This window comes from Aspergillus karnatakaensis (assembly GCF_047715665.1).
Source record: "Aspergillus karnatakaensis strain CBS 102800 unplaced genomic scaffold BJY04scaffold_1, whole genome shotgun sequence".
Classification (NCBI taxonomy): Eukaryota; Fungi; Ascomycota; class Eurotiomycetes; order Eurotiales; family Aspergillaceae; genus Aspergillus; species Aspergillus karnatakaensis.
In genome coordinates this window covers 54,050-78,837 of record NW_027395713.1, presented here as the reverse complement: position 1 = coordinate 78,837, position 24,788 = coordinate 54,050, and the positions used below count along the sequence as shown (strand labels likewise).

The following is a 24,788-nucleotide window of genomic DNA, read 5'->3' as shown; positions in this document are numbered from 1 at the left end:
CTATCATGGCAACCACTACCACCGTTCAAGAGCCGCAGCTCTCATATGTGCAAGTCCCAGAGACGTCAGAGAACCTTGAATGGGCAGACCTGAGGACGCTGGACCTGTCCAAGTTCGACCAGCCCGGTGGAAAGGAGGAACTCGCCGCTGAACTAAGACAGGCAATCGAAGATGTCGGTATGTACGTATCGCATTTTCACTCACACAGATACTAAGAGCTCTCCAGGATTCTTCTACCTCAAGAACTACGGCCTGACGAAAGAAGAAGTCGACAACCAATTCGCCCTCGCAAAATCCGTTCTCTCCCTCCCCAATGAAGAGAAACAAAAATACCGCGCTGCTCTCGAGCAAGGCGACTACAACGGGTGGAAGCCTGCTGGTATTCGAAACCTCGTTCCTGGTGTGAAGGATAATTTTGAGATCTACAACATTCCAAAGTTCATTCCTGAGCATAAGGACCGTGCGCACCCGGATGTTGTGAAAGAGCATATTCAAAGTATCGAGAAGTTCTCAAAGCATATTCATGACAATATCGTGCGGAAGTTGTTGGTTGTTTTTGCGGTTGCGCTGGGGCTCGAGGATGAGAATTGGTTGGTCAATAAGCATCGGTACGAGCAGACTTCAGGGGATCATTTGCGGTATATGAAGTACTATGCGCGGAGTCAGGAGGAGAATGATAAGCTCGGTGGTGTTTGGCTAAAGGGGTAAGTCGTCTCTTCCGCTACTGCAGACTGTTTGCTGATGGCCACAGGCACTCCGACATGGGTAGTCTGACCCTGCTGTTCCGTCAGCCTGTTGCAGCCCTGCAGGTGTTGACCAAGAGCGGCGAATGGAAATACGTCAAGCCGCAGATGGAGGCTTTGACCGTCAATATTGCTGATGCACTTCAATTCATGACAAGTAAGGCTGTGCTTCATCACCTGCAGGAACCCCATCTAACCAACGCAGACGGCTATCTAAAGTCGAGTATCCACCGTGTCGTCGCCCCACCAAAGGATCAGGCACATATCGACCGACTTGGAGTGCTGTACATGGTTCGAATTGAGGATGACTGTGACCTCGTGCCTATCAGCGAGTCTCCTGTCCTTCGCGAAAACGGCCTGGTCGACAACAAGATCCTCGGAAGCGATGGACAGCCCTTGAAAGCTGGCGAATGGGTCAAGCAGAGAGTTATCAAGAACCTTGGACAGTCAACGGAGAAGGAAGGGGATAATGAGGTCAATGATGTCGAGATCCTCAAGGGAGTGAAGGTCAAGTACTTTGACTAAGAGGATCAACATAATTTTTCAGATAGTGAGCAATGAATGTGTGGTCTATATCTGTCTTGATCTTATAGCTGAGACTCAGAAATTACAATCGGCTCCCTTCCACTCTTAATCACATCTTCCAGCATCTCCAACCGGTCCTGCCCCCAGAACGGCTCACCATTCAGAGAGTATAACGGCGCACCGAAATACTGCTTCGTCTCGGCCTCCTTTGTCAACGCTGCCTCTTGATCCGCCAGTGCCTGTTCCTTCTCCGCACGTTCTAACAATCGACCCCCCTCAAGTCCTGCCTCCTGTGCCAATTGTACAATTGTTGGAGGATCAGCGATATTGAGCTCCCTCGCCCACACAGCCTCCAATCCCAATCGCGCAAACTCCTGAACAGCAGCACTATCATGCCCGACCTCTTCAATAGCGGCAAGAAGCACGCGGTGTGCAAGCGATGGATCAGCGGGGTAGAACTTTGGATGTCGAACAAGGGGAATTTTGCGAATTCGTCGCCAGCGCTCCATTTCCACGAGTCGATAGGCCTGTCGCTGTGTCGGGCGTTGCTTCACGGGGAGGCCGCCGGAGATTGAGAATATGTACATCAGGTCAACTGGTTTGTGAATGACCTTTGCGTTGGTTTCTTGGATCAGGCGCTGGAAGCGCCGGCTGCCGATGTAGGACCAGAGGGAGACGAAGGAGAAGTAGTATTCGATGACTGGGCGGGAGGACATGATGGCTGTTAGGTAGTGGGATGTATTTTGATTCTGAGAACACTATTTTCTTTTTTTTTTTCCCAGATAATTCTCGCGAACAACCTTGGAAACACCGGGTAAAAGGCTAGTTGGGGTAGGTCATCTATATCGGACCCACGTGGAAGCCATCGCCAGCTTGCGTTTGGAGGCGTGCGAATGGCGACATAGCACACCACCGCTCACCCATTCATCGCTATCTCCAACTCTGCGGAGCTTCCGAGACGGCTACATGACTCGTAGGATTACTCTCTAAACGGGATTATGAAGACTTGGCTTATATTGTGGCCCGATGTCGGGAATCTTGCCGTGTTTAATCTTCTGCGATGTCGAAAAGTGTTTCAGCATGGACTTCTCATATATCTAAAATATGACGAGAACGCAACTGAATATACGTCGTGTGGCTGTTGTTGGTGCTGGGCCGGCTGGCGCTATAGCCACCGATGCCCTTGTCAAAGAACAAGCATTCGACACGATCCGTGTTTTTGAGAGACAGAGTGTAGCTGGGGGAACATGGTATGCTTCATTGACTGTCATATAACATACAAGGCTGATAGAGACAGGGTCTACAAACCGGGGACAAAATCATACATCCCATCCCTCCAAGATGTAGTTGACCGGCGCGCCGACAAGGGTGTCTCAGTCCCGTCAAGCTTCCCGTGCGAAACCAAGCGGGAAGAAGAAATCAACTCGCCTTTATTGCGCTTCTCCGACACAGGCGCGCATGAGCATCTGCATAGCAATCTTCCGCCCGACGTGATGTGCTTTTCGCAGGAGCCGCTCCCAAAGACTCTCTCGGAGCGGACGCTGGCAAAGTACGGTCCTGATGCTCCGTTCCGGCATCGAGACGTCATGCGGAGGTGGGTTGAGGATGTCTTCGCTCGTGGGAAGCATGAGCATCTTGTTGAGTTTAGTACGACGGTGGAGTTGGCGGAGTATGTTGGGGGTGAGTGGGTGCTGACGCTGCGCAAGTCGAGGGATGATCAGGAGACGGACTATTGGTGGCAGGAGAGATGCGATGCGTTGGTGGTAGCGTCGGGGCATTATTATCTCCCGAATATACCCAATATTCCTGGTATAGTCGAGTACGATAGAAGGTTTCCGGGGAGGATAAAGCATAGCAAGCATTATGATAGTCCTGCTGAGTTTACAGGGAAGGTGAGTGAGTCAAGTCCAAGACAATGTACAGTACGTACTGACACTATGTAGAAAGTCGTCGTCGTCGGAGGCTCGGTATCTGCATTCGATGCCTTACATGACGTCCGACAGGTGTCGAAACTCCCAATCATTTCGTCCTTGCGCAAATTCTCTCCCATCTTTGGAGACACGCCATTCAAGCACCCAGATATCGAAAACCACTCTCAAATATCTGCCTTCGATCCAGAAACAGGAGCCATTAAGTTTGCCGACGGCGCTGTCGTGCACGAGGTCGACGTCGTTATCTTCGCTACGGGTTACGATTTCAGCTTTCCATTCCTTCCTGAGCTTGAGTCCGTTTATAAACGGATCCCGGGGCTGTATCAGCATATATTCAAGATCGATTGCCCAAGTCTAGCATTTGTCGGGATGGTGAGCTCACTATAACCCACAGAAGCACTCCGTCAACTAATCTTGAATACCGTAGGTAACAGGAGGTTTTGGAATTCGGATCTTCGAATGGCAAGCCGTTGCAGCCGCACGAATCCTCGCCGGGCATGCATCTCTCCCCTCACGCGAGGAGATGGAAAAGTGGGAAGAAGATCGATTGGCAGAGCGCGGTGAGGGTGGGCCGTTCTGGACGCTCATGCCGGATTTCGAGAGGTACTTTGAGGAGTATCGCGCGCTTGCGGGGGAGCCTGCTCCTAGGACTACCGGGAGATTGCTTCCAAAGTATGAACCCGCGTGGGGGGATGTTTTCTGGGAGTTTATTGAGAGGCGGAAGATCTGGTGGGAGAGGGATGTTGCGGAAGCTGAACAACAGCGGGGACAATAAGATTGTCCCTTTGAGTTGTAGTCGTTGGTTTCTTCAAGGGCTGAAGAATGCTTCTGGAGTTTCGTGGCCTGTTACTATCCTCAAGCAGGCAGCAAGGATATCTTGACATGCTGTATGTGTATGTAATCCACCCGGGGTCTGCCCAGCGGCTGGGCTGCTTGTGGGCTGCTACAACAAGACGCTTGATTTAACTCTTCCTCGGCACACAGAGTAGGTCTACCTAGACTAAATAATTCTAAAACTCACAAGTCCTTGGGAGAGGGCTTGCTACCATGTATATTACAACCGTGCCAACCTGGGGTCCATCGCTTTTACGATATTATTGATCCATGCTAGTGTTCGTTTTTAAAAACAGGGCCAAACTAGAACAATCGGTCTCTTTCACAAGGGTAATTTAGACTGGGATTAGAATGAAGGGATATATTAAGGTGAAAGAAACAAGTTTTAAATGGAACATATCTCGATACATGTCGGATCCTAAAACGAGTGTGATAGAAAGACACCAGTCTGGCAGCGGACAATATGTTCTTTCGGATATAACTGAAAAGTGGACCCAGCAGGGCTGGCGAAGACGTGACGAGGTGACGGTTGATAAAGCAGAGCACCGTGTTGCGATTCTCTCCCCTGGAATTAGTCACTGTCGAGATCAACGTACAGCCCAAACACCTCCAACAAAGCGTCGCCAGGATCCAGAGGACCGGGATCCGGAACATCAGGGAAAGGCCAATCCTGCTCTTTAATATCATGTCCAACCCACTCGGATACGCTCGCAACCAATGGCACAAGCTGGTCGTCGGGCTCGTCGAAAAACGCCATTCTAGTGTAATCCAACGGACCGACCCCCAAGCTAGAAGGCTCAAAGGCGACACCAGTAGCGTTCGATAGAGCCCAACAGCATCTCTGGCATCCGTTCGCGATTGCGTAGGTGAGAGGTGTGTGTCCACTGGAACAGGGGCTGTGTGCATCTGCTCCGAAGGCCACTAACAGCCTGGCCAGCATATGCTGGCCCATTGCGGCGGCGATTGATAGTGCGCTACGGCCGAGCTTGTTCCTGAGGTTAAAATGTGCGCCACGCTGCAGAAGGAGCCGCGCCTTGTCAAGGCTCCTATGACCAACCGCAAGCATAAGGGGTGTATGGTCTAGCTCCTCCAAAGCATCAATATGCGCTCCACCATCTAGTAGGACCCTGATCACGTTGACGTCTGCGTAGCCCGCAGCGACGTGCAATGCCGTCCAACCGTTCTCGTCGCGGGCACGTACGTCAGCTCCATGCTGTATCAAGGCAGTTAGTATCTGCGGAGAGCCCCACCATGAAGCAGACAACAATAGCGGCCACTTATCAGTATCCGGGTCGTTTGGGTTAGCCCCCCGTTGTAACAGCCTGATGACCGCGTCCACGTTGCGTTCCTTTATAAAGAGCAGCACGGCTCTCTCGGCATTCTGACCTGAGACGAAACGTGTTTTCGATGGATCCCGTAACTCCGACTCACTGTCCCAGACTGGATAGACATTTCCAGGTGGCGCAAAGTCTAGGAGCGCCTGCAGAGGCTCGGGGTGAGGGTTGTGTAGCACCATTTCAGTGGGATCAAAATCTTCTGATCTGAGGCCCTCTGAATTGAGCTGATCGCGGACATCCTGCGGGCAGCGTATCGGATATCCATCGTTAAGTAGGTCCCAAACGGCCTCTCCATAGGATCCCCTGCAAGCGTAGAGTAGGGCTTCAAAACCACTGTTCTGCCACGGTGTCTTGAGCACGTCGGATGAGTGGGAGCAGATCTAGTACTCTCGAATTATCGTGCTCAAGGCAAGCCCCCTTGAACTCATCGAGAACGTCGTCAATGGGTTTAGCGTTCATGATGTTGAGGGCGTCTTCACGGAATCTCGGTGAGGCTTTGGCGAAGGAGGCTAGGTCGCCAGCTCGGCATTGTTCAAGAGCACCGAGAACAAGCTCATCCGGTAGGTTGAATAGGTCGAAGTGCGCCATGGTGAGTGGTTATGGAGTCGGGAAGTGGAACATAGGCAAGAAGATAGTTATCGACATTGCAGGCTGGGACGGGGATATCTATACCTTCAGCGTTCTTTATCGCCTGCCAGATTCAACGAGATGAAACCACACTGATACCGCCTGTAGATGCATTTTTGTTTGTCTTTGACCTTGTTTGTCGAGCACCCTATCTCACCCTTTGTTGAACGACAGTCAACGGAGGTGATACAAACGATCTCGGCGATCATGTCTGGAACAAGCACATTGTGTACGCAGGGCTAGCGAGAGAATTCGGAGAATGAGCACAAGAGAGATTGCAGTGAAATGGTTACGGTGCATGAATGTTCAGGTGTTGTGTTTTGTTGTGTTGTGTAAGGTGCCTCGCATTGCAGGTGTCCACTCTTCTCTCTACCAACCTTCATCCCCTCTGCTCCTCTTCTTCCTCTTAACCTCTCTATCCTCTTCCTCTCATCCTCCTCCTCTTTATTTTCCTCTTCCTCATCCTCCTCCTCTTTATATACACCCCATTATCCCTATCTCCTCTGTCTTGCCTATTCCTTCTCATCTTTTCACTTCTTATTCTTCTTCTTCCTCGCCTCTCATCTCTCACCTCTCACCTCCTACATCTCACCTCCTACCTCTCACCTCTTACTTCTCACCCCCGACGTCTCACCTCCCACTCTTCACCTCCACTCCTCACCGCGTGATTATCTCTTCCCCAGCAACACCATTCTCGTTATGGCGCGCCCGTCATACAGAGGACGGCGTGGCGGAGGCCCACGAAGAAACGAAGAGCGAAACACCCAGCGTCCATGCAGACAATTCAGCAGAGGTCGATGCAGGTACGGAGACAACTGCCACTACCCTCACGCCGACAACGAATTGGCAGCTACCAAAACACCTCAGTTTACCGACGACTCCCCTCCAAAAGACGCGTATAGACGGTGGCGACGAAGTCTGAAGCAGGACCCATCCGGTCTATCACCCTCCGAAATACACTCCCTGTGGAACGAGGCGCTGGAGGTCATCTCGGCCGGACAGCAGGACTTAACACAGCGTATCCCGCGAGACATTGTTGACGAGAACGAAACACACGGTTTTCGCTGGGTGATGGCAACCATGGCAATGCAGCCAGCCTCATTTGGACCTCGAGTGGCAGACTTTCTGCGGACCGTCAGTGCCTTTTTGAAGGTGGTTAGCAGCTCTGTCTTGCTTGACTGTCTCTCGGTGGAGACATATGTGGGCGACCTATATAACTTCATGGGCGGGAGCAATGGGACAAGGGCAGTTCCCTTTTTTGGACGAGTGTGTGGTGCATTGAGGGGGGTGGAAACAACGGCTGAAGACGATCATCCCCAATCGCTCGATATCATCTCGGCAGTCACCGTGTCGCTGCATCAGGTCATCATCCGCAATTAAAAGGCTCTGCACCATGAGGATATGCCAATACTACTCGATAGCATTGAGAAAATCTGTCGACCAATCGCCGCCGAGACCCAGCCCATGGTGGTTCCAGTCAAGGTGCAAGTAGGGGAGCTGAAGAGACTAATGCAGCGCGCAAAAGCGGACCATGGTGATGACTTGATAAGTCAATTAGACACAACGACAGCACCTGCACCAATTTCACGATCGACCTATCCGTTTCCCGTCGACCTACCTGGCTCCCGACACGATAATGACCACCTCCACATCGACAAGATCAGTATCATCCCAACCGAGAATGAGATTCGGTCCGAGAAGGAGGACTTTCTACCCTCCACGTGCTTCGAGTCACCGTCAATCCTGCAAGGAGCCGGGCGACTGATCGATACGCACTTCCGGCTTCTGCGTTATGACATCTTTGACGAGGTCAAATCGACTGTTGGCGACCTCCTTCACGCCTACAAAGCAACCTCCAACATAACGAAATGGGTCGCTTCGTCGGATGCGAACAGAAGCATCCATGTTTATGATGCGGCGAGAGTCTGGAGAATCGAATTTACCAAACGGCGAGGGTTGGAGGTGAGCGTCTCCTTTTCCGAACCGCATCGAATCGCTAGAAAGTCCATTGCCGAAAAGTCAAGATGGTGGCGAGAAACACGTCGGCTGAATGAAGGGTGTTTGCTATGTTTGATGTCATTTGGCAAGCAGGACAGTTCTATCATCTTCCTCACCGTCTGCCAGAAGATCACCAGCGCTAAAGAGCCCGGGTCGCTGGTTCATGAGGGCGGACGTCAGTCGACGATTATCTGCGCCCCTGTTTCTGGTCATGTCGAGGCTCTGGTGGGAATATCACACCGGTCGAAAAATAGCAACGCTATTCTGATCGAGTTTCCCAGAGTTCTTCTCGGAACGTTCGTGCCGATCCTTGAGAATCTGCAGCAAATGTACAAAGAGAGCCGACTACCCTTTACTGAATTCATGGTGCCCAGTCCAGCAACGAGCAAAAGCCAATGGACTGACATTCCCCCTCCGCTGTATGCTAGGAATCCAGGGTTCAGCTTTGTGTTAGACCCAATCTTGAATCAAGGAGCTCCCAGCTTGTCTTTCAGTCCCACTGCCCGGGATGCTGACCTGCCGGGGAAGCTGAAGGCATCGACCTCGCTTGATGACGGCCAATGTCAAGCCCTCATTTCCGCTTTGACTCGCGAGCTCTGCCTGATTCAGGGTCCGCCAGGAACTGGCAAGTCCTACCTTGGTGTACAGCTGATGAAAGTTCTCGTCGCCAACAAAGAGGAAGCCGACCTCGGGCCGATTGTTGTTGTGTAAGTCAACATTGTTGAATCCTTTATTTCCCGATGAGCTAATGATACTAATATCATTGATACAGTTTAGCTGCTACACAAACCACGCTCTGGATTAGTTCCTAGAGAACCTCCTTGATGAAGGCATCGACAAGATCATCCGTATCGGCTCTCAGAGCACCTCGAAAGCCCTCGAGGATAGAAACTTACGTGTCGTCAGTAGTGGAAACTTAGGCACTGGGAGTGAGAGATTCATTCTCGGTAGCTCCCATTCAGAGCGCGAAAAGCTGGCCAGCAGCGTTCGTGGCAAGCCCGGGGCACTCCATGGGTTGCGCGAGAGCCGCTGGTTGGCTTTAGAGCGCCATCTACGCGACAAGCACCCTAATCTCCACAGGCAGTTTCGCGGCATCGATGAGGATGGTTATGAACAACAAGCAAAGCCGGATGACATTTTCAACTCGTGGATCATGGGTCGGGAGTTGCAAACTACAAACACCAACCTTGCAGGACCCGAAGTTGAGACTAATGATCTCATCACCAAGGCGGCTGCCAAAATCTGGAGTCTTTCTCGCACCGAACGTCGAACCGTTATTAATCATATCTCTTCCGAGATACGGGCAAAACTGACCGACGAGATCATAGAAGACATCGACGAAGATAACAAGTTGGCTGAGAGGATCCGTGGTGTTTACGACGAAGCCGATCGCACAGTGTTAGCCACAGCAGACGTGATTGGCGTAACTACCTCAGGCCTCGCCAGACGAATACCGGTACTGAGACATCTCCAATCTAAAGTTGTCATCTGTGAAGAGGCTGGTGAGGTCCTCGAAGCCCATATGCTGTCCGCACTGATTCCCAGTGTCGAGCACCTGGTCCAAATCGGAGACCACCAGCAGCTTCGACCGCAAATTGTCAACCACAACCTGTCTATGGAAAGCCGCACCGGCACCCGCTATCAGCTTGACCGCAGTCAATTCGAGCGCCTCACGAAAGGCGAGCCGGGGTTGCGGAAATTGCCAACCGTACAGCTGAACATCCAGCGTCGCATGCGCCCTGAGGTCTCGATTCTGATTCGGGACACACTTTATCTGCGACTGCAGGACCACAAGTCGGTTCAGGAGCTTCTGGATGTGGTTGGTATGCAGCAGAATGTTTTCTGGTTTGACCATGAGCACCACGAAGACAATGCCAAATCAGATACCCGGGGAGGATCAAAGAGCAACACTTGGGAGGTTGGCATGACGCACGCACTGGTTCGACATATCGTACGACAAGGGGTCTACAGTAGCCGAGACATCGCTGTCTTGACACCTTACGTGGGGCAGTTGCAGAAGCTTCGAGCCACCCTGCAACGGGATTTCCAGATTGTGCTTAGTGAACGAGATAAGGAGGAGTTGATACGAGAGGGCAATGCCGAAGGTCCTGTTCAAGAACCTGACCACGCTCGCCCGGCCAAGAGATCCATGAACGAGCTTTTGCGCATTGCCACAGTCAACAACTTCCAGGGCGAGGAAGCGAAAGTCATTATCGTTTCCTTGGTAAGAAGCAACATCGACAAACGGGTTGGCTTTCTCAAGACTAGCAATAGAATCAACGTGTTGCTCAGTCGAGCTCAGCATGGAATGTACCTCATCGGGAATTTTGCCACCTATTCCAATGTCGAAATGTGGTCCAAGGTGCTTGGGATTCTCCGACTGAACAACTCGATCGGCACCACATTCAACCTGTGTTGTCCCCGTCATCCAGAGACAGCAATGTCGGTATCTAGCCCGGAAGAATTCGATCTCGTGAGCCCCCAGGGTGGGTGTAGATTGAAATGCATTGAGCAAGTTCATTTTCCTGATCTTTACTGTTCAAAGAACTAACATGAACAGGCGCCTTGAGCGATGCGGCCATGAGTGCAGAAGCATGTGCCATTTCTTGGCACTACATCAAGCATTCCGATGTCCAGCGAAATACGAGCGACTCTTCGATCCCTGTGGCCATGGGTGCCCTGAGTCCTGCGGAGATCCCTGTGGGCTCTGCAAAACCGTTGTCCCCGATGTCTTTTTACCATGTGGGCATACCGAGGATCGGATGCCCTGTCACGAATCGCAGAACCTGGGTACCTTCAAATGCAGCGTCAAGGTCATGAAAGTCGTACCGCAATGTGGGCACGGGGTCGAAGTCGCTTGTCACCAGGATGTGGGATCGTCGTTCCTCTGTCCCAAGCCTTGCTCTCAAATCTTGCGTTGCGGCCATGAGTGTCATGGTACCTGTGGTCGCTGCCCCAAAGAAGACGTTGTCAATCTCTATGATATAACGGCTCACCAAGAGTGCAAGAGGCTGTGCGGGAGAAAGTACAGAAGTTGTTCCCATATCTGTCCCCGGACCTGCCACAGTGGAATGGACTGTGGTCTTTGCGAGGTCCGTTGCGAGGTAAGATTCAAAGACATGAACTCGATTTTGAGTACTGCAGCAAGCCTGACCTGATCAGGTACAATGCCCCCATTCAAGGTGCTCCCAGAAATGGAGCCAGCCGTGTACACCTTGCGTTGAGCAATGCACTTGGTCCTGCGAACATCAAGCACGCTGCACCCTACCATGCGCGGCACCCTGTGACCGTCTGCCCTGCTTAAAGCGGTGTGCAAAGGATCTCAAGTGTGGACATCAGTGTCCTGGAGTGTGCGGTGAAACGTGTCCTGATGACTATTGCCAGATATGCTCTGGTAGGGGCAACACCAGAATCGACATGCTTGAACTCAAGACATATGCTGAAGTCAATCTGGATGAAACTCCCATCATTGTGCTCAGATGTGGCCACTTCTTCACAACAGAGACCCTAGACGGATATGCCGCAATCCATGGGGTGTACGAACAGAATGCCGCGGGGGACTTCATTGCGCTGCGAGAGTCTGCCAAGCTCTGGCAGTTCGTCCCCAGGTGTCCGGACTGTCAGGCCCAGATTCGACAATATTCCACCCAACGGTACAACCGCGTGATCAACAAAGCGGTCCTCGACGAGACCACTAGAGGTTGCATAGTCAGTGGAACCGCACGGCTCCGTCATTTTACATTGGCAGTTAATGAGCTCGAAAAGCGAATCCAGACTTCGAAGGAGGAGCATAGTCCTGGTCCAAACATATCCAACCCGACGGAGAACAAAGCTCAAGCCCACAGAGAGCTTGAACACATCACCACTGATGGACAGACAGCGTCTGGGCAGCAGGCTTGGAAAGTACATGGGAGAAATATCCGACAGAGAGCAGCCGCTACGGAAGCTCTACGATGCGACTGTCAGAGCCGTCCGTGAGTCGCAGCCAGTAGATAGAATGGAGAGCATGTCTATTGTGGATCGCATTCTACCACTTTCGCCTGATCAACGTATCGCCAGTGGCTGCCGAGCCCTACAGCTCAGACTGAAGTGCACAATCATAAATGCCCACTTCGAGTACTATCGACTGCACCGAGCTTTGCCACCGATGGGCGGTGCCTACGGCTTCAACGGTGCTACCCAGTTCTTGGCCTCCTGTAAGGAGTTCATCGGGAGTGCAACTGGTGCAGAATTTCCCCGGCTCTGTGTTGAGGTCTCTCTGTATTTTACGCGTGTCGGGTTTCTTTATCGCTCGACACCCCTTCCACCAGGCGCCTCCTACGGACAGTCTGACTATGTTGCGCAGGCGAGGGACTACCTACGCGAAGCGGAAGTACTCTGTTCACGCGGGTTTGAGGGTGCTACCAATCTCCTCTACGCAGTAGAGCGTTCCATTGTATTGCTCAAGAAGGCACATTACGAAGTGATAACCAGAGAGGAGCTGCAGTCGATCAAAGATGCAATGGTTAGAGGCCATGGTGGCATAGCCACCCATTCAGGACACTGGTACAACTGTGAGAACGGCCACCCGGTAAGTCTCCTTATCCGTTTCTAGACCTTCATGGTAACTGATTCTCCAGTTTGCGGTGGGCGAATGTGGAATGCCAATGGAAATGGCTCGTTGTATCGAGTGTGGTGCGAATGTCGGAGGTACTAACCACCGCCCCAGTGAAGGAGTGACTCGCGCCACCAACATGGAGAACTGGTAGGGTGGTAACACTAGACATTGCAATGTCGTTTGATGTATTTAATTTGACCAATGAATGGATGCCTGTCTTTTAGCTACAACAGTTTCAGCCGCACAGCTGCAAAGGAGGCCACCACGATTACAGCGAGAAACACCCCGACAATGCCAAAGAACCAAGTTAGTGAATCAATATCCTGTCCCGGGACCGTGACATTCATTCCAAACAGCCCAGTGATCATATGGAGCGGGACAAATATGGTCGCTAGCACCGTCACCTTGCTCAACCCCGAGTTCAACCGCACACTCAACCGCATGTTATTGACGCTCGTCTGCGCCAGAAAGTTCGACTGCAGTCTGCTCGTAATCTCATCCAGATGACCCAGCTCCGCAAGTATGGTGACCAGATGATCCTGCACATCACTCAGATATACAATCAGATCTCCCTCCGGCAGCGCAGAATGCCACCCTTTACTCTTGCACCGGTTCACAAACCCATTGAGCACGTCGGACTTTCCAGAGAGCGAATGCGTCAGGTGGTTAATTCGCTTCCGGATGTTGTATATGCGTAGCATGAGAGGCGTCATGTCGTCGTCGCGCGCGATGAAGATCTGGTCTTGGATTGCTTCGGATTCGCGCGATGTGCTCTCCATGTGTGGTTGGAAGCTGTCGATGACGTCGTCTCTATACCCATGAGTTAGATGTATATTGATATTGCCAGGGGAGTTGGGACTTACAGCAGGGCATAGCAGATCCAGTCACTTGATAGGACGGATGGATCATGTAGTCTTGAGATTCTGCTCCGCACTCGAGCTGCGTGGCCAGTCCCGCTCCGTGAAAAGGTAACCGTCCCTTGGCTGAAGACCAGGATATACAGCATCGTTGGGCTCGGCGTCGTTGAGGAGAGGGGTATTTCTCCTTTACTCTCCGAAGCTTCCTCGCTGGTTGTTGTTATTTCTGTCAACGTGCGCAACGAAATCAGATAGTACCCAGGGAACGTCTCGATCTTCTGCCGCGACTCCTGCAAGGCGATGTCTTCGACAGTCAGGGGGTGCATGAACAGCGAGCGAGCGACAACCCTGACGTCTTCTTCCGTGGCATCGCATACGTCCAGCCACCATGTGCGTCCGGGATCTTCGTTCTCTTCCCAGCAGCCAGCAGGGAGCTTCTCCCAGCTTGAGGCGTATCGGGTTTCCTGCGCGTTGCGGAAAAAGGTGAAGCGGGGAGTTGGCTCTGGTTCCATGATGGCGACCCCATTAGGCTGCAGTTTAGGGTCGGACGTAACAATGCGCTTTTCGCCATGCAGAAAAATAAAGGTGAAACTGGTGTTGAGTCTTAGATGAAGTTTGTGGTGATCGGGAGAGGATAATGAAAAGATCGATGCTTCAGCAGACAACAAGGGGAAGATGGACGTAACGTAGGACTTCCTATTCTCCGAGCAAAAAGCCCTGTAGGGCTGAGAACGTGGACCAGCGACTACTAATACAGTAATCATCTCCTCTACTTCGTCAGCACCGGCGCGTTAGACCCACCGTCCAGCATCCGAGATGTGCCTTTAGCAGGCAACAACATTAACAACATACCGACATGCATCCGAGGCCACGATACAAGCTTAACAAAACCTCACCGGTTTATGATCTGTCTGATCTCTGACTTCATTTCGCTTTGTTTCAGCCCTATCAAGCATTGAGATCGTCCTATACCGAGAGCCTGGCCCAATGGCAAATGTCGCGGTGTAAGTTCCTCGAGTCTGGTCCTGCTGGAGCCCAAGGTTCAGCCAATCACTAAATGTTTAGCCGAATTACGAGAGCGATCTGGCGGATTCTCTGGCTGTTTCTCCTTCGCCCGCTAGGGCTGTTCATCTTGACTGGAGGCGTGATTTCATTACTCCGCTATGGTGTGTCGGCTTGGGTCGGTGTCTAGGTATCCACCGAGGTATGGTTCGTTCGACTTGCTGTGATATACATTCACAATAAATGACGCCTATTTTTAGACCGGGTGGGCGGCTTCTCGTACCTACCAAGTTCAAAAGTTGAGGTTATTGACAGGGTACACGATGCGATTACCGGGAGGCAAGATCGGTTCAGGGTTACTAGAGGTGTACGATCAAGCAAGATGAATTCATCGGATTAGATTCTAGAGAGCTACTTAATATGAATGCTCTTTCCTGTCCAGCAGGTTCTATCGCCGACCTTGCAGCTAGTGTCTCTCGCCCCCGTTGTAGACTGTCTCACCGAGCAGCTCCAACAAATATCTCTCGCGATGTGTCAGGATTGTTCTCGCCTCCTTGTCGAGAAATCTTCGACATTCCAGAGCAAGGCGGGCTATCTCCTCTTGAGACCCGCTCATAAGATCTCGACATGAGATAAAGAGCATGTCTTCCTGGCCAACAAAGACACGATGGTCTGGCCAGGCATTGGCAGCCATTTCACAGAAGGAATAAAACATATCATTGTCGACAATGAATTCCATCGCTGTTTCCAGTGTCCCATGCTGTGAAATCTCATCCAGCCTAACCTGTGCTTCTTCTGCGGTAACCAACGCGTCAAGCACATCACAAGAGTCTCTGCTTTCCAAACCCTTCTCTTCGTCCACAGAAGTCACCCTCAGGTGCGTCATGAGCGGTCGATCGTACCCAAACTTCATCTTCCAGAACAAATTCCCAGCGATCATAACTGCGACACAGGGGATGAGAACCACATACCCCCACCACATCTTAGCAGTAACCATGGACGCCATGCCTGCAACTAGCCCATTGAGACCATTGATACCTGCATGCCACTGGAAGCTCCTGAACCGTTGCCGTATTTTCGTAACTCTTGTTGCCGCAGTCGAATCGGCTCTGCAAGCTGCGTAGCGACGGTGAAACCGGTAAACAATATACGCCGACCAGACAGCGTTGATAACCCCGAAAATAGCCGCGCAGCTATTCCCCACGAACCCAGAAAGGAGGTTGCTCGCTTCGAAAACGCGGTGGTCGGCGCCCCAGATTGCCATGATCGTGCCTGTGCCGACTAACAGGGCACCGAATCCGAGGAATGCGTCCATCAACATCCGGTCGATGATTTCTGTCCCCAGTTCCCGTGTGTTGACTCCTAGGATTGCGGAAATCCTGTCGTTTGGGTGTTGTATACACAGCAAGTTCTTGCGTTCTGCATAGAGTAAAGAGACGTTCTTCCAACTCAGGTAGAAGTCTCTGGCTGCAACAATAGAAACCAGCAAGGCGATAGGGCCTCCAATGGCCATTAGGATGACGGCATGGCGAGGAACAGGGATCTCGTTCCAGACGTTGGCGGCGAAGTCCCCTGCGTTGGCGAGTTCTAAGAATCCGACACCGGCGAGAAGGTTATTTCGGAGTCTTGCGTGATGGATAGCGACATATTGTCCTCGTGAGGATCTTTGGAGAGTCACTGTTGTTCGGTCGGTGGTTAATGTTGACGTGGAAAGCGCAGGGTCTCCTGATATGGCGACCATCTTGGCTCTGGGGCATCAGACGCAACGAGAAAGATAGGGAGAGGAGTTGAACGGACTCGAGGATGGCTAAGGAAAACTTGGCATCGCCCTGTAGGGCTGAGGATTGACCGCTAGTTGGGAATAATTCGCACACCATGTGGGTGGGTGGGTCGGGTCGATGGAGTCAAGTTAGGCATCATGATTCCACTTCCTGCTGTGCCGGTAGCCGATTGTCACCAAGGTGGAAGTACACCTCCTCGCCCCCTTGTGCTCTCTGCCAGCTCCCCGTGTAGCTTCCGTTCGGCTCTGAATATCCCCTCGCTGAGATTATCCACTGTCCCAGTCTGCCATGCATAAAGAGTGCCGTCCTTCTTGACGATGAAAAATCCACTCCGGATACCCCCCAAGTGTCTCTGTCGAGTAGCAACAGCCTTCGAACTCGGCGGCGGTCGAACGAATCCCATAGCCTCTAGTAAATGCTTGCTCGGATCACTAAGCACAAGGCGTGGGTTATCTTCGCATCCAGACCAGTCCCGCACTGCGTCCGACGAAAGGACCGACGCCGGGTATGTTGATATAACCACACTGGTGAGGTCGATGTGAGGGTATCTAGACCAGGTGGATACCATCTCGTATTCCAACCGCAGTTGTTCTTTCGATACGCGGGAGAATACGTGCACGATAATATCGCCGGTGCAGTCGTTTAGGATTTGCTGGAGACTTGTCTTGTTTCGTCCCTTGCTCCGCAGTGGTATGTGTAGGATGCGGCTGGGGAGTACATTGCCAACTGAAATCTCGCGGTCGGCTGGATTTGTATGCGTTCGACTGGGGTCACTACAGTCACCCGTGCATTGGGGCCTTGGGTTCATGATCTCATATCAAAATGAGGAAAAAGAACAGTGAGTGAGGGATTTACAGCCGGGGCCTGTCGAGAGGGTTTTACGGGGAGATAGTACTCTTTATATATCCAGAAGTCGCCGAGGAATACGAGCCCAGCCCCGGTGAGAGAATCAGCCACCAACCAACTGGCACATGAGAATTTGAGTCCTCGAAAGGTAGCAGCGGACCAAAGAAGGGTAAGTGAATTGAAATTTTATGGAAAATGGCAATCTACAGGGACCATGCTCCGATCATGGCAACGCAGAGATTATCAATCAGCAGGCTCCATACCCATGCCCCTGCCCCTGCCCCTGCCCATCACCATGCCCATGCCCATGCCCGGCCTCCCCAGCAGATCAGTGAGAACCTGATTCTGTTGCACCAGCTGCTCAGGGCTCATCATATCCTGACCCGCGCCAAACGGTACATTGGGAAACGGCAGATTGGGAAGCGGCACCCCACGGCCAGCTGGCCGCTGCTGTTCATTCGGTCCCTGATTGAAACCAAACCCCTTCGGTTGTTCCTTTTCCTTTTCCATCGTCATCTCCTGGACCCAGCTTTCGACCTTGTCGCACGCTTCCTCGGGCTGCTGCTTGTACCGTAGAAGGAACCCCTGCACTTCTGCCACGCTGAACCGTCCCTCGGGCATGCTCTTGGAAAAGGTCTGTGCCAGCTCCTCTAGCCGGTCTTTGCTGACGGTGTGCTGTTGGGCTGGATTGATGCCATTTGGCAGCTTTTCATTTTCTCCGGGTCTCGAGACGGGGTCGCGACTGGGATCCTCCGCCGTATCCTTTTCGGTAGACGGTGCCTTGATTTCAAACGCATCGCTGTACATGGCCAAGAACAGATTCCTGAGCTCTGTATGAGAAGGAAGCTCGAATCGAATGTGCAAGTCCACTCGGCCCGGTCGAATGAGTGCGCTGTCTAGACTTTTTGGCTGGTTCGTGGTCATGATCAAGATACGTCCTTCGTGCGACGAGACGCCGTCGATGCCGTTGAGCAAGCCTGATAGAGACACTCCCGTGGTGCTCTCCTTGGTCTTTTTTGGGGGTGGCATATTGAACATGAACGGGGAGCGCATGAAGCCAGGTTTGTTCGGGGTTGGCTCCTCCGGCTGGCCTGGCACGGTGTCATTTCTGGTTATCCCTGCTGCATCAACATCCTCCAACAGTACCACACACCGGGTGGGTACCGTCGAGAATAGTCGCATGAACTCCGATTCAGTCATCCCGGCATCCCGCAAACTCAGAACATAGATATCAAGCCCAAAAGCACCCGCGATTGCAGACGCCAGACTTGTCTTGCCTGTGCCCGGAGGTCCAGAGAATAGGTATCCACGTCGATAGGGAATTCCATGGTTCGCATACCATTGCTTGGTCTGGGGATGGAGGTACTCGTTGATGTCGCTTAGAATCGTCTGCTTCTTGTCCTCGTCCAGAATGATAGTCGAGATCGGCCTAGCTGGCCGTGAGACGACCGGCCTCCATGTAACCGCACTGTACGCTGCTTCACCTGCGCGATAGACGGTAACGTTCGCTACGGAGACCTTGCGAGCGTATGCGCGAACTTCATTCAGAAACTTTGTCAGAGGCGAGAGTGAGAAGCTGAGACACTGCAACGTAAGCTCGGAGCCCTCAAGGCCTTCTGGGCCCGGAAAGCGATTGAGACCTCCCATGACAGGCGCAGTGTGTCGGAAGAAGATCCAGGTGTGTTTGAAGCGGAAAAAGCGAGATCCTTGGAATGGCTTCAGCTGGATAGATGAGCTCTCGTCGACCTTTCGGTAATTGATCAGATTCCCTGGTTCCATTGCTACGCCTCCCAGTCGGGCCATCAAGGCCTTTTCGTGAGGGACCTGGGTGGTGGTTTGGGCCATGACAGAGAGGAAGTTGCGACGATGAAAGGCATGGTCATTCATCCAGCGAACAACATCGCTGTAGAGCGGATCTTCTCCCCTGACATGAACAGTGACAAGGCAGATCTTTTCGAGCAGGCTGTGGAGGAGATGTCCGAGGGAGCGCACGGATGCGACTACGGTGTTAAGCAGATTGGTCAAGTTGGAGAATACCAGGGGATCGAAGACGAGATTATGGCGGATAAGGCCCAGGACGTGTCCCGGCGAGGAATATGCCATTCTGGCAGAGTCCTGGAGATGGAACTGATAGAATGAGAGAAAAGGGAGATGAAAAGGAGGAAGAGGAAGAAGAAGAAGAAGAAGAGGGGGTCAACATCCATGCAGCACCACGTGACATCAAAGAACCAGCCACACCGGTGTGTTTGTTTGCTCTTAATGTACCTCTACTCTGCCATACTATTTACGGAAAATGAGAGAACAAGCGAAGAGAACAAACAGTATACCCGTTGCTTAGCGCCTCATCCGATACACAAGGGGCTGTTTCGCGGGGCTGTCCTGCTCCTCCAGCAGTATCGGCGCTTCCATCGATCGATTGTTCGCGCCATACCATGAAGCATTCTCATGCTATCACCATTTTGTTCGAAGAGTCCATATCGAGGCGAGGCACGCGACCACAATTGCTGTGCGCAGAAGATAAATGATAAGCAAACACTGGTGACTCGGGGGTCACTGTACTTACCGACTAGGATTTCGACGGCATGCCACACAATCACCCATCCAGCGTCCTGCTGTCCCGAGACCGTTTGACCCACAAGCATCCGTACCAGGGCAATGATGATGATGATGATGATGATGAACGCCGTGAGAAGGCTGATACCGACAAGCGCGAGCTTTCGTCGACCGGTGATTCGGGCTCTCCAGAGACTGTTACCGGACAGGACGATAACTGCGAGGGCGATCAGTTTAGTTATATGTCGTGTTTCATGTTACTCACTTGCAGCATCGGTGATAATATCAAGACTTGTTGCCACGCGAAGGCTCACACGCGAATACCACATGGTATGCTGGCTCGCGCAGTGCTCTGAAGTATTGTCAGACACGCTCATTCTATCCAGGGCAGTCTCAGCATACTAGTCTGGTTTCAACGAGCTTAGCAAGCATGTATAATCCAACTTGATGGACCACAAACAGAAGTACGCCAGGTAGTATCCGGCGAGCTGGGAACGCAAGAATCTGACTGTCGCCCATTCTATATTGGCGGGTATGTTCGTCACTCCACCCTGCGAGAGGGCGATGGAGAGATACAGCTGGTCACTCACCACCGTGCAGAGCAAAGTGCTTGCGAGCGACAGCAGCCAGGCGAACAGAACAAGCGCATCCTCCGCCAGCCAGCGACGGTCGAACTTCAGTCGGAGTGTAAATCGCGTCGAGAGAAACAAGCATTGAAGGCCAATGCAGACCCACAGGACGGCCTTGAGTTTCTGATATTAGTACTCCGTATAGATCTCTCGAGTAGCGGTGGCCTTACCAGAAAGACGCCTGGTTCTATCCGGTAAACAGACATGGAGCAGATCGAGTAACGCAGTGGCTTCTTACATTTGGAACTGGTGGTGTCCCAGTGGGTTGAAAAGGGCCAAATTCGATGAGAAACCAATTCTGCTTCCAATTTCTTTGTTCCAAAGGATAGGGCTTTGCTTGGACCTGCCTTCGCCCCCTTTTATTTCTCCTTCTCGCCCTTGCACAGCTTTTTTTTATCTGTTCTATTCTGCTCGTGTTTTTCGCTGTCAAGGTTGTAAGCGCATACTATTCTAGTCATGGCACTGCATCCCATTCTGTCTATCCTGGGTACCATTGCCGTCAGCTCGGTCATCGTCGGCTGCACACCCGGAACCTCATATGCTGCACGCTTTGGCGGACTGATCCTTGCTGTGATCTTCACTTGCAATTGTATCACGGGCGTTAAGGACGCCCTGGTCCGATCCCCGTGGGCCGGTATCACTCGCGGGTGCTCCATCACACTGCTTCTCCATTACATCAACCTCGCCCTGCTCTCCAAATGGTCCTTTCACAACCAGCATGGCGCGAGTCTGAGGAGCAGGCTCGGGTCGGGATTCAATATGACGCTCAACTGGAGGTTCATTGGCACACCTGATCAGGTCAAGTTCATCCGGGCGCCAGCTGTCGGGGTATCTAGACTGTCTTTTCTGCTCCGAGCAGCAGCATTTATCATCGTCAGCTATCTGTTTTTGGACCTGATGGACAGCGCTGCGGATCCAGAGCTAGCTGCCAAATATCTGTCTCCCGAGAATATCCCACTTCTCCGGCGACTCTATGAAAAGCAGCTCCCCCGCGAAGAGCTCATCGTGCGAGCTGTTTCGGGCCTCGGCATAGGCATCGCATTGGTGGCTCTCATAGGTGGATGCTATAACATTCTCGCATTTTTCAGTGTCCTCTCTGGCTTGTCTGCGCCGTCTGACTGGCCGCCGTTGTTCGGATCTCTATCCGATGCCTACACCCTGCGTCGTGTTTGGAGGTGAGCTCCTACATGATTTTCTGCTGTTCTAGTCGCTAATTGATGCAGTCATGTTTGGCATCAGACGACCACTCACAAGTTCCAGTCCTTCTGTCGTTGGCTCGTGCATGATGTCTTGGGTGTGCCCCGGCAGAGGAAAGCATCCTGGATTCGATATGCAAAAGTCGGCCTTATCTTCCTGGAGTCGGCAGGCATGCACGTTGCCCTCGACATAGCCAATGGAATCCCATTCAGCAAGTCTGGCGCTCTGCCATTCTTCTGCATCCAGGCCCTGGGAATTGCGGTTGAGGATACGGTTATCAATGCGTATCACTATCTTCGAGGAAGCAATCAGCCAAACAAGTCAACCCCTTCGGCGATACAGAAGATTGTCGGCTACGTCTGGGTCGCTTGCTCTATGATTTGGACTCTTCCGGCTTATATGTATCCCATCATGGCTTCGCCAGATGCCAAGAGCGGGGATGCCATTGTCCCTGTTAGCCTGGTGGCCAGGATGCGCTGATCAGTATCGAGCTCAGTGGTGCAGTCAGTTCGCGGGTTCTTCTGGCAGGGTTTTACCGTGTGTAGAGTTGGTTTGAGATGTACCACCGGCATGCTCACGCGGTTTATCCTATGCGGTGCAAAGGGATAGCTGGCGGTATATGGATGTCGGAACTATGTACCCCGGTCAGTTGCATCTCTACGTGCACAGTTGAATGATTATGTAGCGGCATCATGCGTGTACTTTCCGTTACCCGGTATGGTAGATAGATCAGACAGAACGAGTATTTGATCAAATACACATGACACCTCGTCCAAAGGAACACAAGTCTGCACGACAATACAATTATTCCTTCCAACGCATAGCCGTCAACCACCCCCCATCAACCAAAAGATCCGTCCCAGTGATAAACGACGCGTCGGGGCTAGAAAGAAACGCAACCACATTTGCAATATCCGCCGCCGTACCCGCCCGGGGAATCGGGTTACTAACGGTCGCTTCGTGGAGCTGATCGTGTAGAGGCCCAGCGAGTTCCTGGTGGCCCATCGGGGTGAGAATGAAGCCCGGGCTGATGGAGTTGATCCGCGCTCCTTTCTTCCCCCATGCGGCGGCGGAGGCCTGCACTCGGAGGATGTTGCCTCGTTTGGAGACTTGATACCCGCGGAAAGCAGCGGATTCGGCGTTGCTTTTGGAGCGGATTACTTCGAGGTCGGGGTGAGATAGTAATGCGCTCGCAGGGGCTGTGGCGAGGTGTCGCTCCAGGTCGGAGGAGAGATCGGCTTGCGCCAGATGCCCGGCAAGGCTGGCGATTACCACGAGCGAGGTACCAGGAGACGCGATTGATACAAACGAGTCGATAACATGCGCTGTTCCTAGCAGGTCGACCGAGTAAATGCAATCAAGGGGAGCTTGCTGGGGCGACAGGCCGGCCGTATGAGCGATCACTCGGATAGGGCCAAGCTGCGCAGCACGCTGAGCGAGGATTTCCACAGAATTCTGTTTCGAGATGTCGGTCAACAGAGTCTCAACATCGTGGCCTTCGTTTTGCAATGTTTGGGCAGCGGTGTAAAGCTGGGTCTGGGAGAAATCGGCCAGGAGGAGATGAGAGCCGCTTCCGAGACGACGAGCAACGGCAAGGCCCATTCCACCGCACCCGATAACCACGACAACATGCTTTGGAAAGGCCATTTGAGTTGGTCTTGGCTGAACAGGGAGAAAGGATGACCCCAGGAGGCTGGAGGGGCATTTTATACCCCGCAGACGAACGATGGGGCCAGCAGCAGTTGGAGTCGTTTTATTGGAGAATGCACCTCATTCTCGTTGTCACATCTTCACATCTCCACTCTCCTTGACCCTTTCCTGAAGAGCTTCATTCTCATTATGAATGATGGGGCGGAGTGGAACGAATCTGACTCACGAAGGGGCTGAGCCTGCTGTTGACTCATGGCCCCCATCCAACGAGAACGTTAAAGTCAACCTCATACCATGATAAATTGCGGCAATAAACAAGCAGAACGAAAGCAAAATGGCCACCAGCAGAGTCTTCCTCCTCCCCGAGCTCCTCGAGCCCATCCTATCGCACCTCCCACAGCGAGACCTTCTGCTCATGCAGCGAGTAAATCACCAGTGGAAAGTAGTAATCACACGAAGCCAATTCCTCCAACAGCAATTATTCTTCAAGCCATCTCGAATATGCCCACTCCCTGAAGACAGCCTCGCGGTCGACTTCAATCCCCTGCTACAGGAGCTGTTTCCGCCGTTTTTCGCCAACCTCTTCACCCTCGACGACTGCGATGTCGTCGCCGACGACGACTATCTTGCTATGCGATACTGCACGGGTAGGGATGAAGGAGTCCAGATCTTGCGCAAGCAGGAATGGTATCAGTCCGAGGCGAAACGGGCGGCGGTTCTGCGGCCGGAGGCGTCGTGGCGACGGATGTTTGTGTCCAACCCGCCGCCGAGGGTCGGTGATCTGGACATTGATCTCCCAGGATGCGGCTGTTATTATGGGTCCTTGGACGGGTCGGTTGCGCCAAGGTATCGCCATCTCAATGAGAGTCTGGGTTGGCGGATGGGTTTGCTGTGGGATCTGGTGGTCTTCATCTTGGACGATAACCCTGAAGGGGAATTCAGTGTCTCGTGGTGGCGGCTACGGTCGAGGGAAGAGGACGGAAAGGTACGAGCAGACCAAAGGGACAGCTGGATGCTCGAGTGGTTCATTCGGACGAGTCACAGCTGGGGTTGTTATGAGTGCGATGAGGCATATCATCCGACCGGGCTGAAGATTGTGGACAACGGGGACATGGTTGAGTATAAGGAGTTCGTCGAGGGGATAGCAGTCGAGAAGCTTCGGCTGAAGGAAGCTGTGCCCTTGAGTGTGTGGGCGAGGTATGAGCGCGAAGGGAAATTGACCACTCCGGCACAGCCAGGCGTCGATACCAAGGCAGAGACTGAAGACAGTGACAGGCAAGACGGCGAAGGGGGCCGAAGACAGCGTCGAGTTCAGCGACAGTGACACCGATGTCAACCGAGAATCAGGGTCTCGGTTCTCTCGCAGCAAAAAGACCAAACAATAACATTTGATCTCGTATTGGACCCTTGCCAATCTCGCTTCCTACAGCCCGTGTTGAATGACTGACTCGGCGGACCCTGCATGGCACGATCCCATAGGGTCTTTCTACTTCTCCAAGAATCGGCATTATCAAAAATCAGGTCTGGGCAGCTCTCGGCCTCTGGGCATCAGCCCATTTGGTTGTCGCCCAGCCGCGAGAAGGTTTGCACAGCCCTGGCTAAGAAAGACATGTCTGTTCTATTCGATCGTCTATAAAACTACATCTGCCGTGTACCAATCATCATTCCGTCATTCTGTCAT

At 52.4% G+C, this 24,788-nt stretch overlaps 14 protein-coding genes across 14 annotated transcripts; 6 read left to right on the top strand and 8 right to left on the bottom strand.

Moving 5' to 3' along the window:
- Window positions 1-5: 5 nt before the first annotated feature.
- BJY04DRAFT_225380 (putative 1-aminocyclopropane-1-carboxylate oxidase) lies at window positions 6-1,268 on the top strand (the record flags this gene model as incomplete). Its single annotated transcript, XM_073718201.1, has 4 exons — window positions 6-177; window positions 227-704; window positions 752-900; window positions 949-1,268. 4 exons carry the CDS (start codon window positions 6-8, stop codon window positions 1,266-1,268), a joined length of 1,119 nt encoding a protein of 372 aa, XP_073577057.1.
- Window positions 1,269-1,330: 62 nt separating this feature from the next.
- BJY04DRAFT_212286 (2-hydroxychromene-2-carboxylate isomerase) lies at window positions 1,331-1,984 on the bottom strand (the record flags this gene model as incomplete). The annotated part of the gene is made up of 1 exon (XM_073714539.1): window positions 1,331-1,984. One exon carries the CDS (start codon window positions 1,982-1,984, stop codon window positions 1,331-1,333), a length of 654 nt encoding a protein of 217 aa, XP_073577056.1.
- Window positions 1,985-2,372: 388 nt separating this feature from the next.
- BJY04DRAFT_212285 (putative dimethylaniline monooxygenase) lies at window positions 2,373-3,974 on the top strand (the record flags this gene model as incomplete). Its single annotated transcript, XM_073714538.1, has 4 exons — window positions 2,373-2,518; window positions 2,566-3,160; window positions 3,212-3,571; window positions 3,627-3,974. The coding sequence occupies 4 exons, from the start codon at window positions 2,373-2,375 to the stop codon at window positions 3,972-3,974; spliced, it is 1,449 nt and encodes a 482-aa protein (XP_073577055.1).
- Window positions 3,975-4,604: 630 nt separating this feature from the next.
- BJY04DRAFT_212284 (ankyrin repeat domain-containing protein) lies at window positions 4,605-5,958 on the bottom strand (the record flags this gene model as incomplete). The annotated part of the gene is made up of 2 exons (XM_073714537.1): window positions 4,605-5,708; window positions 5,758-5,958. The coding sequence occupies 2 exons, from the start codon at window positions 5,956-5,958 to the stop codon at window positions 4,605-4,607; spliced, it is 1,305 nt and encodes a 434-aa protein (XP_073577054.1).
- A 738-nt stretch (window positions 5,959-6,696) lies between these two features.
- BJY04DRAFT_212283 (zinc finger CCCH domain-containing protein) lies at window positions 6,697-7,377 on the top strand (the record flags this gene model as incomplete). Its single annotated transcript, XM_073714536.1, has 1 exon — window positions 6,697-7,377. One exon carries the CDS (start codon window positions 6,697-6,699, stop codon window positions 7,375-7,377), a length of 681 nt encoding a protein of 226 aa, XP_073577053.1.
- A 2,784-nt stretch (window positions 7,378-10,161) lies between these two features.
- BJY04DRAFT_181 (uncharacterized protein) lies at window positions 10,162-12,370 on the top strand. The gene is made up of 3 exons (XM_073710147.1): window positions 10,162-10,506; window positions 10,556-11,099; window positions 11,158-12,370. Exons 1-3 carry the CDS (start codon window positions 10,304-10,306, stop codon window positions 11,971-11,973), a joined length of 1,563 nt encoding a protein of 520 aa, XP_073577052.1. The 5' UTR covers window positions 10,162-10,303; the 3' UTR covers window positions 11,974-12,370.
- A 399-nt stretch (window positions 12,371-12,769) lies between these two features.
- Window positions 12,770-14,155, bottom strand: BJY04DRAFT_175432 (magnesium transporter CorA family protein). Its single transcript, XM_073709326.1, has 2 exons — window positions 13,456-14,155; window positions 12,770-13,402 (listed from the first exon to the last, which is right to left on the bottom strand). Exons 1-2 carry the CDS (start codon window positions 13,959-13,961, stop codon window positions 12,817-12,819), a joined length of 1,092 nt encoding a protein of 363 aa, XP_073577051.1. The 5' UTR covers window positions 13,962-14,155; the 3' UTR covers window positions 12,770-12,816.
- Window positions 14,156-14,904: 749 nt separating this feature from the next.
- BJY04DRAFT_175430 (uncharacterized protein) lies at window positions 14,905-16,303 on the bottom strand. Its single transcript, XM_073709325.1, has one exon. It carries the CDS (start codon window positions 16,190-16,192, stop codon window positions 14,918-14,920), a length of 1,275 nt encoding a protein of 424 aa, XP_073577050.1. The 5' UTR covers window positions 16,193-16,303; the 3' UTR covers window positions 14,905-14,917.
- Window positions 16,304-16,372: 69 nt separating this feature from the next.
- Window positions 16,373-17,231, bottom strand: BJY04DRAFT_175429 (uncharacterized protein). Its single transcript, XM_073709324.1, has one exon. The coding sequence runs from the start codon at window positions 17,038-17,040 to the stop codon at window positions 16,405-16,407; it is 636 nt and encodes a 211-aa protein (XP_073577049.1). The 5' UTR covers window positions 17,041-17,231; the 3' UTR covers window positions 16,373-16,404.
- Window positions 17,232-17,321: 90 nt separating this feature from the next.
- On the bottom strand, window positions 17,322-19,181 carry BJY04DRAFT_212279 (BCS1 and AAA domain-containing protein; the record flags this gene model as incomplete). The annotated part of the gene is made up of 1 exon (XM_073714535.1): window positions 17,322-19,181. One exon carries the CDS (start codon window positions 19,179-19,181, stop codon window positions 17,322-17,324), a length of 1,860 nt encoding a protein of 619 aa, XP_073577048.1.
- Window positions 19,182-19,529: 348 nt separating this feature from the next.
- On the bottom strand, window positions 19,530-20,466 carry BJY04DRAFT_212278 (uncharacterized protein; the record flags this gene model as incomplete). The annotated part of the gene is made up of 5 exons (XM_073714534.1): window positions 19,530-19,582; window positions 19,642-19,848; window positions 19,897-20,009; window positions 20,076-20,374; window positions 20,431-20,466. 5 exons carry the CDS (start codon window positions 20,464-20,466, stop codon window positions 19,530-19,532), a joined length of 708 nt encoding a protein of 235 aa, XP_073577047.1.
- Window positions 20,467-20,716: 250 nt separating this feature from the next.
- BJY04DRAFT_212277 (wax synthase family protein) lies at window positions 20,717-21,937 on the top strand (the record flags this gene model as incomplete). The annotated part of the gene is made up of 2 exons (XM_073714533.1): window positions 20,717-21,435; window positions 21,484-21,937. 2 exons carry the CDS (start codon window positions 20,717-20,719, stop codon window positions 21,935-21,937), a joined length of 1,173 nt encoding a protein of 390 aa, XP_073577046.1.
- A 203-nt stretch (window positions 21,938-22,140) lies between these two features.
- On the bottom strand, window positions 22,141-23,252 carry BJY04DRAFT_175424 (uncharacterized protein). The gene has a single exon (XM_073709323.1). The coding sequence runs from the start codon at window positions 23,102-23,104 to the stop codon at window positions 22,262-22,264; it is 843 nt and encodes a 280-aa protein (XP_073577045.1). The 5' UTR covers window positions 23,105-23,252; the 3' UTR covers window positions 22,141-22,261.
- A 178-nt stretch (window positions 23,253-23,430) lies between these two features.
- Window positions 23,431-24,779, top strand: BJY04DRAFT_175423 (uncharacterized protein). Its single transcript, XM_073709322.1, has one exon. It carries the CDS (start codon window positions 23,442-23,444, stop codon window positions 24,429-24,431), a length of 990 nt encoding a protein of 329 aa, XP_073577044.1. The 5' UTR covers window positions 23,431-23,441; the 3' UTR covers window positions 24,432-24,779.
- Window positions 24,780-24,788: the final 9 nt, after the last annotated feature.

Bases quoted from the DNA above. Each gene is read 5' to 3' on its own strand.
- BJY04DRAFT_175429 (XM_073709324.1), bottom strand. From the start codon at position 17,040: ATGAACCCAAGGCCCCAATGCACGGGTGACTGTAGTGACCCCAGTCGA.
- BJY04DRAFT_175424 (XM_073709323.1), bottom strand. From the start codon at position 23,104: ATGGCCTTTCCAAAGCATGTTGTCGTGGTTATCGGGTGCGGTGGAATG.
- BJY04DRAFT_175430 (XM_073709325.1), bottom strand. From the start codon at position 16,192: ATGGTCGCCATATCAGGAGACCCTGCGCTTTCCACGTCAACATTAACC.
- BJY04DRAFT_175423 (XM_073709322.1), top strand. From the start codon at position 23,442: ATGGCCACCAGCAGAGTCTTCCTCCTCCCCGAGCTCCTCGAGCCCATC.
- BJY04DRAFT_175432 (XM_073709326.1), bottom strand. From the start codon at position 13,961: ATGGAACCAGAGCCAACTCCCCGCTTCACCTTTTTCCGCAACGCGCAG. The intron at 13,403-13,455 runs GTAAGTCCCAAC...TCATGGGTATAG, and splicing joins TGGATCTGCTATGCCCTGCT to AGACGACGTCATCGACAGCT.
- BJY04DRAFT_181 (XM_073710147.1), top strand. From the start codon at position 10,304: ATGTACCTCATCGGGAATTTTGCCACCTATTCCAATGTCGAAATGTGG. The intron at 10,507-10,555 runs GCAAGTTCATTT...TAACATGAACAG, and splicing joins TGTAGATTGAAATGCATTGA to GCGCCTTGAGCGATGCGGCC. The intron at 11,100-11,157 runs GTAAGATTCAAA...TGACCTGATCAG, and splicing joins TTTGCGAGGTCCGTTGCGAG to GTACAATGCCCCCATTCAAG.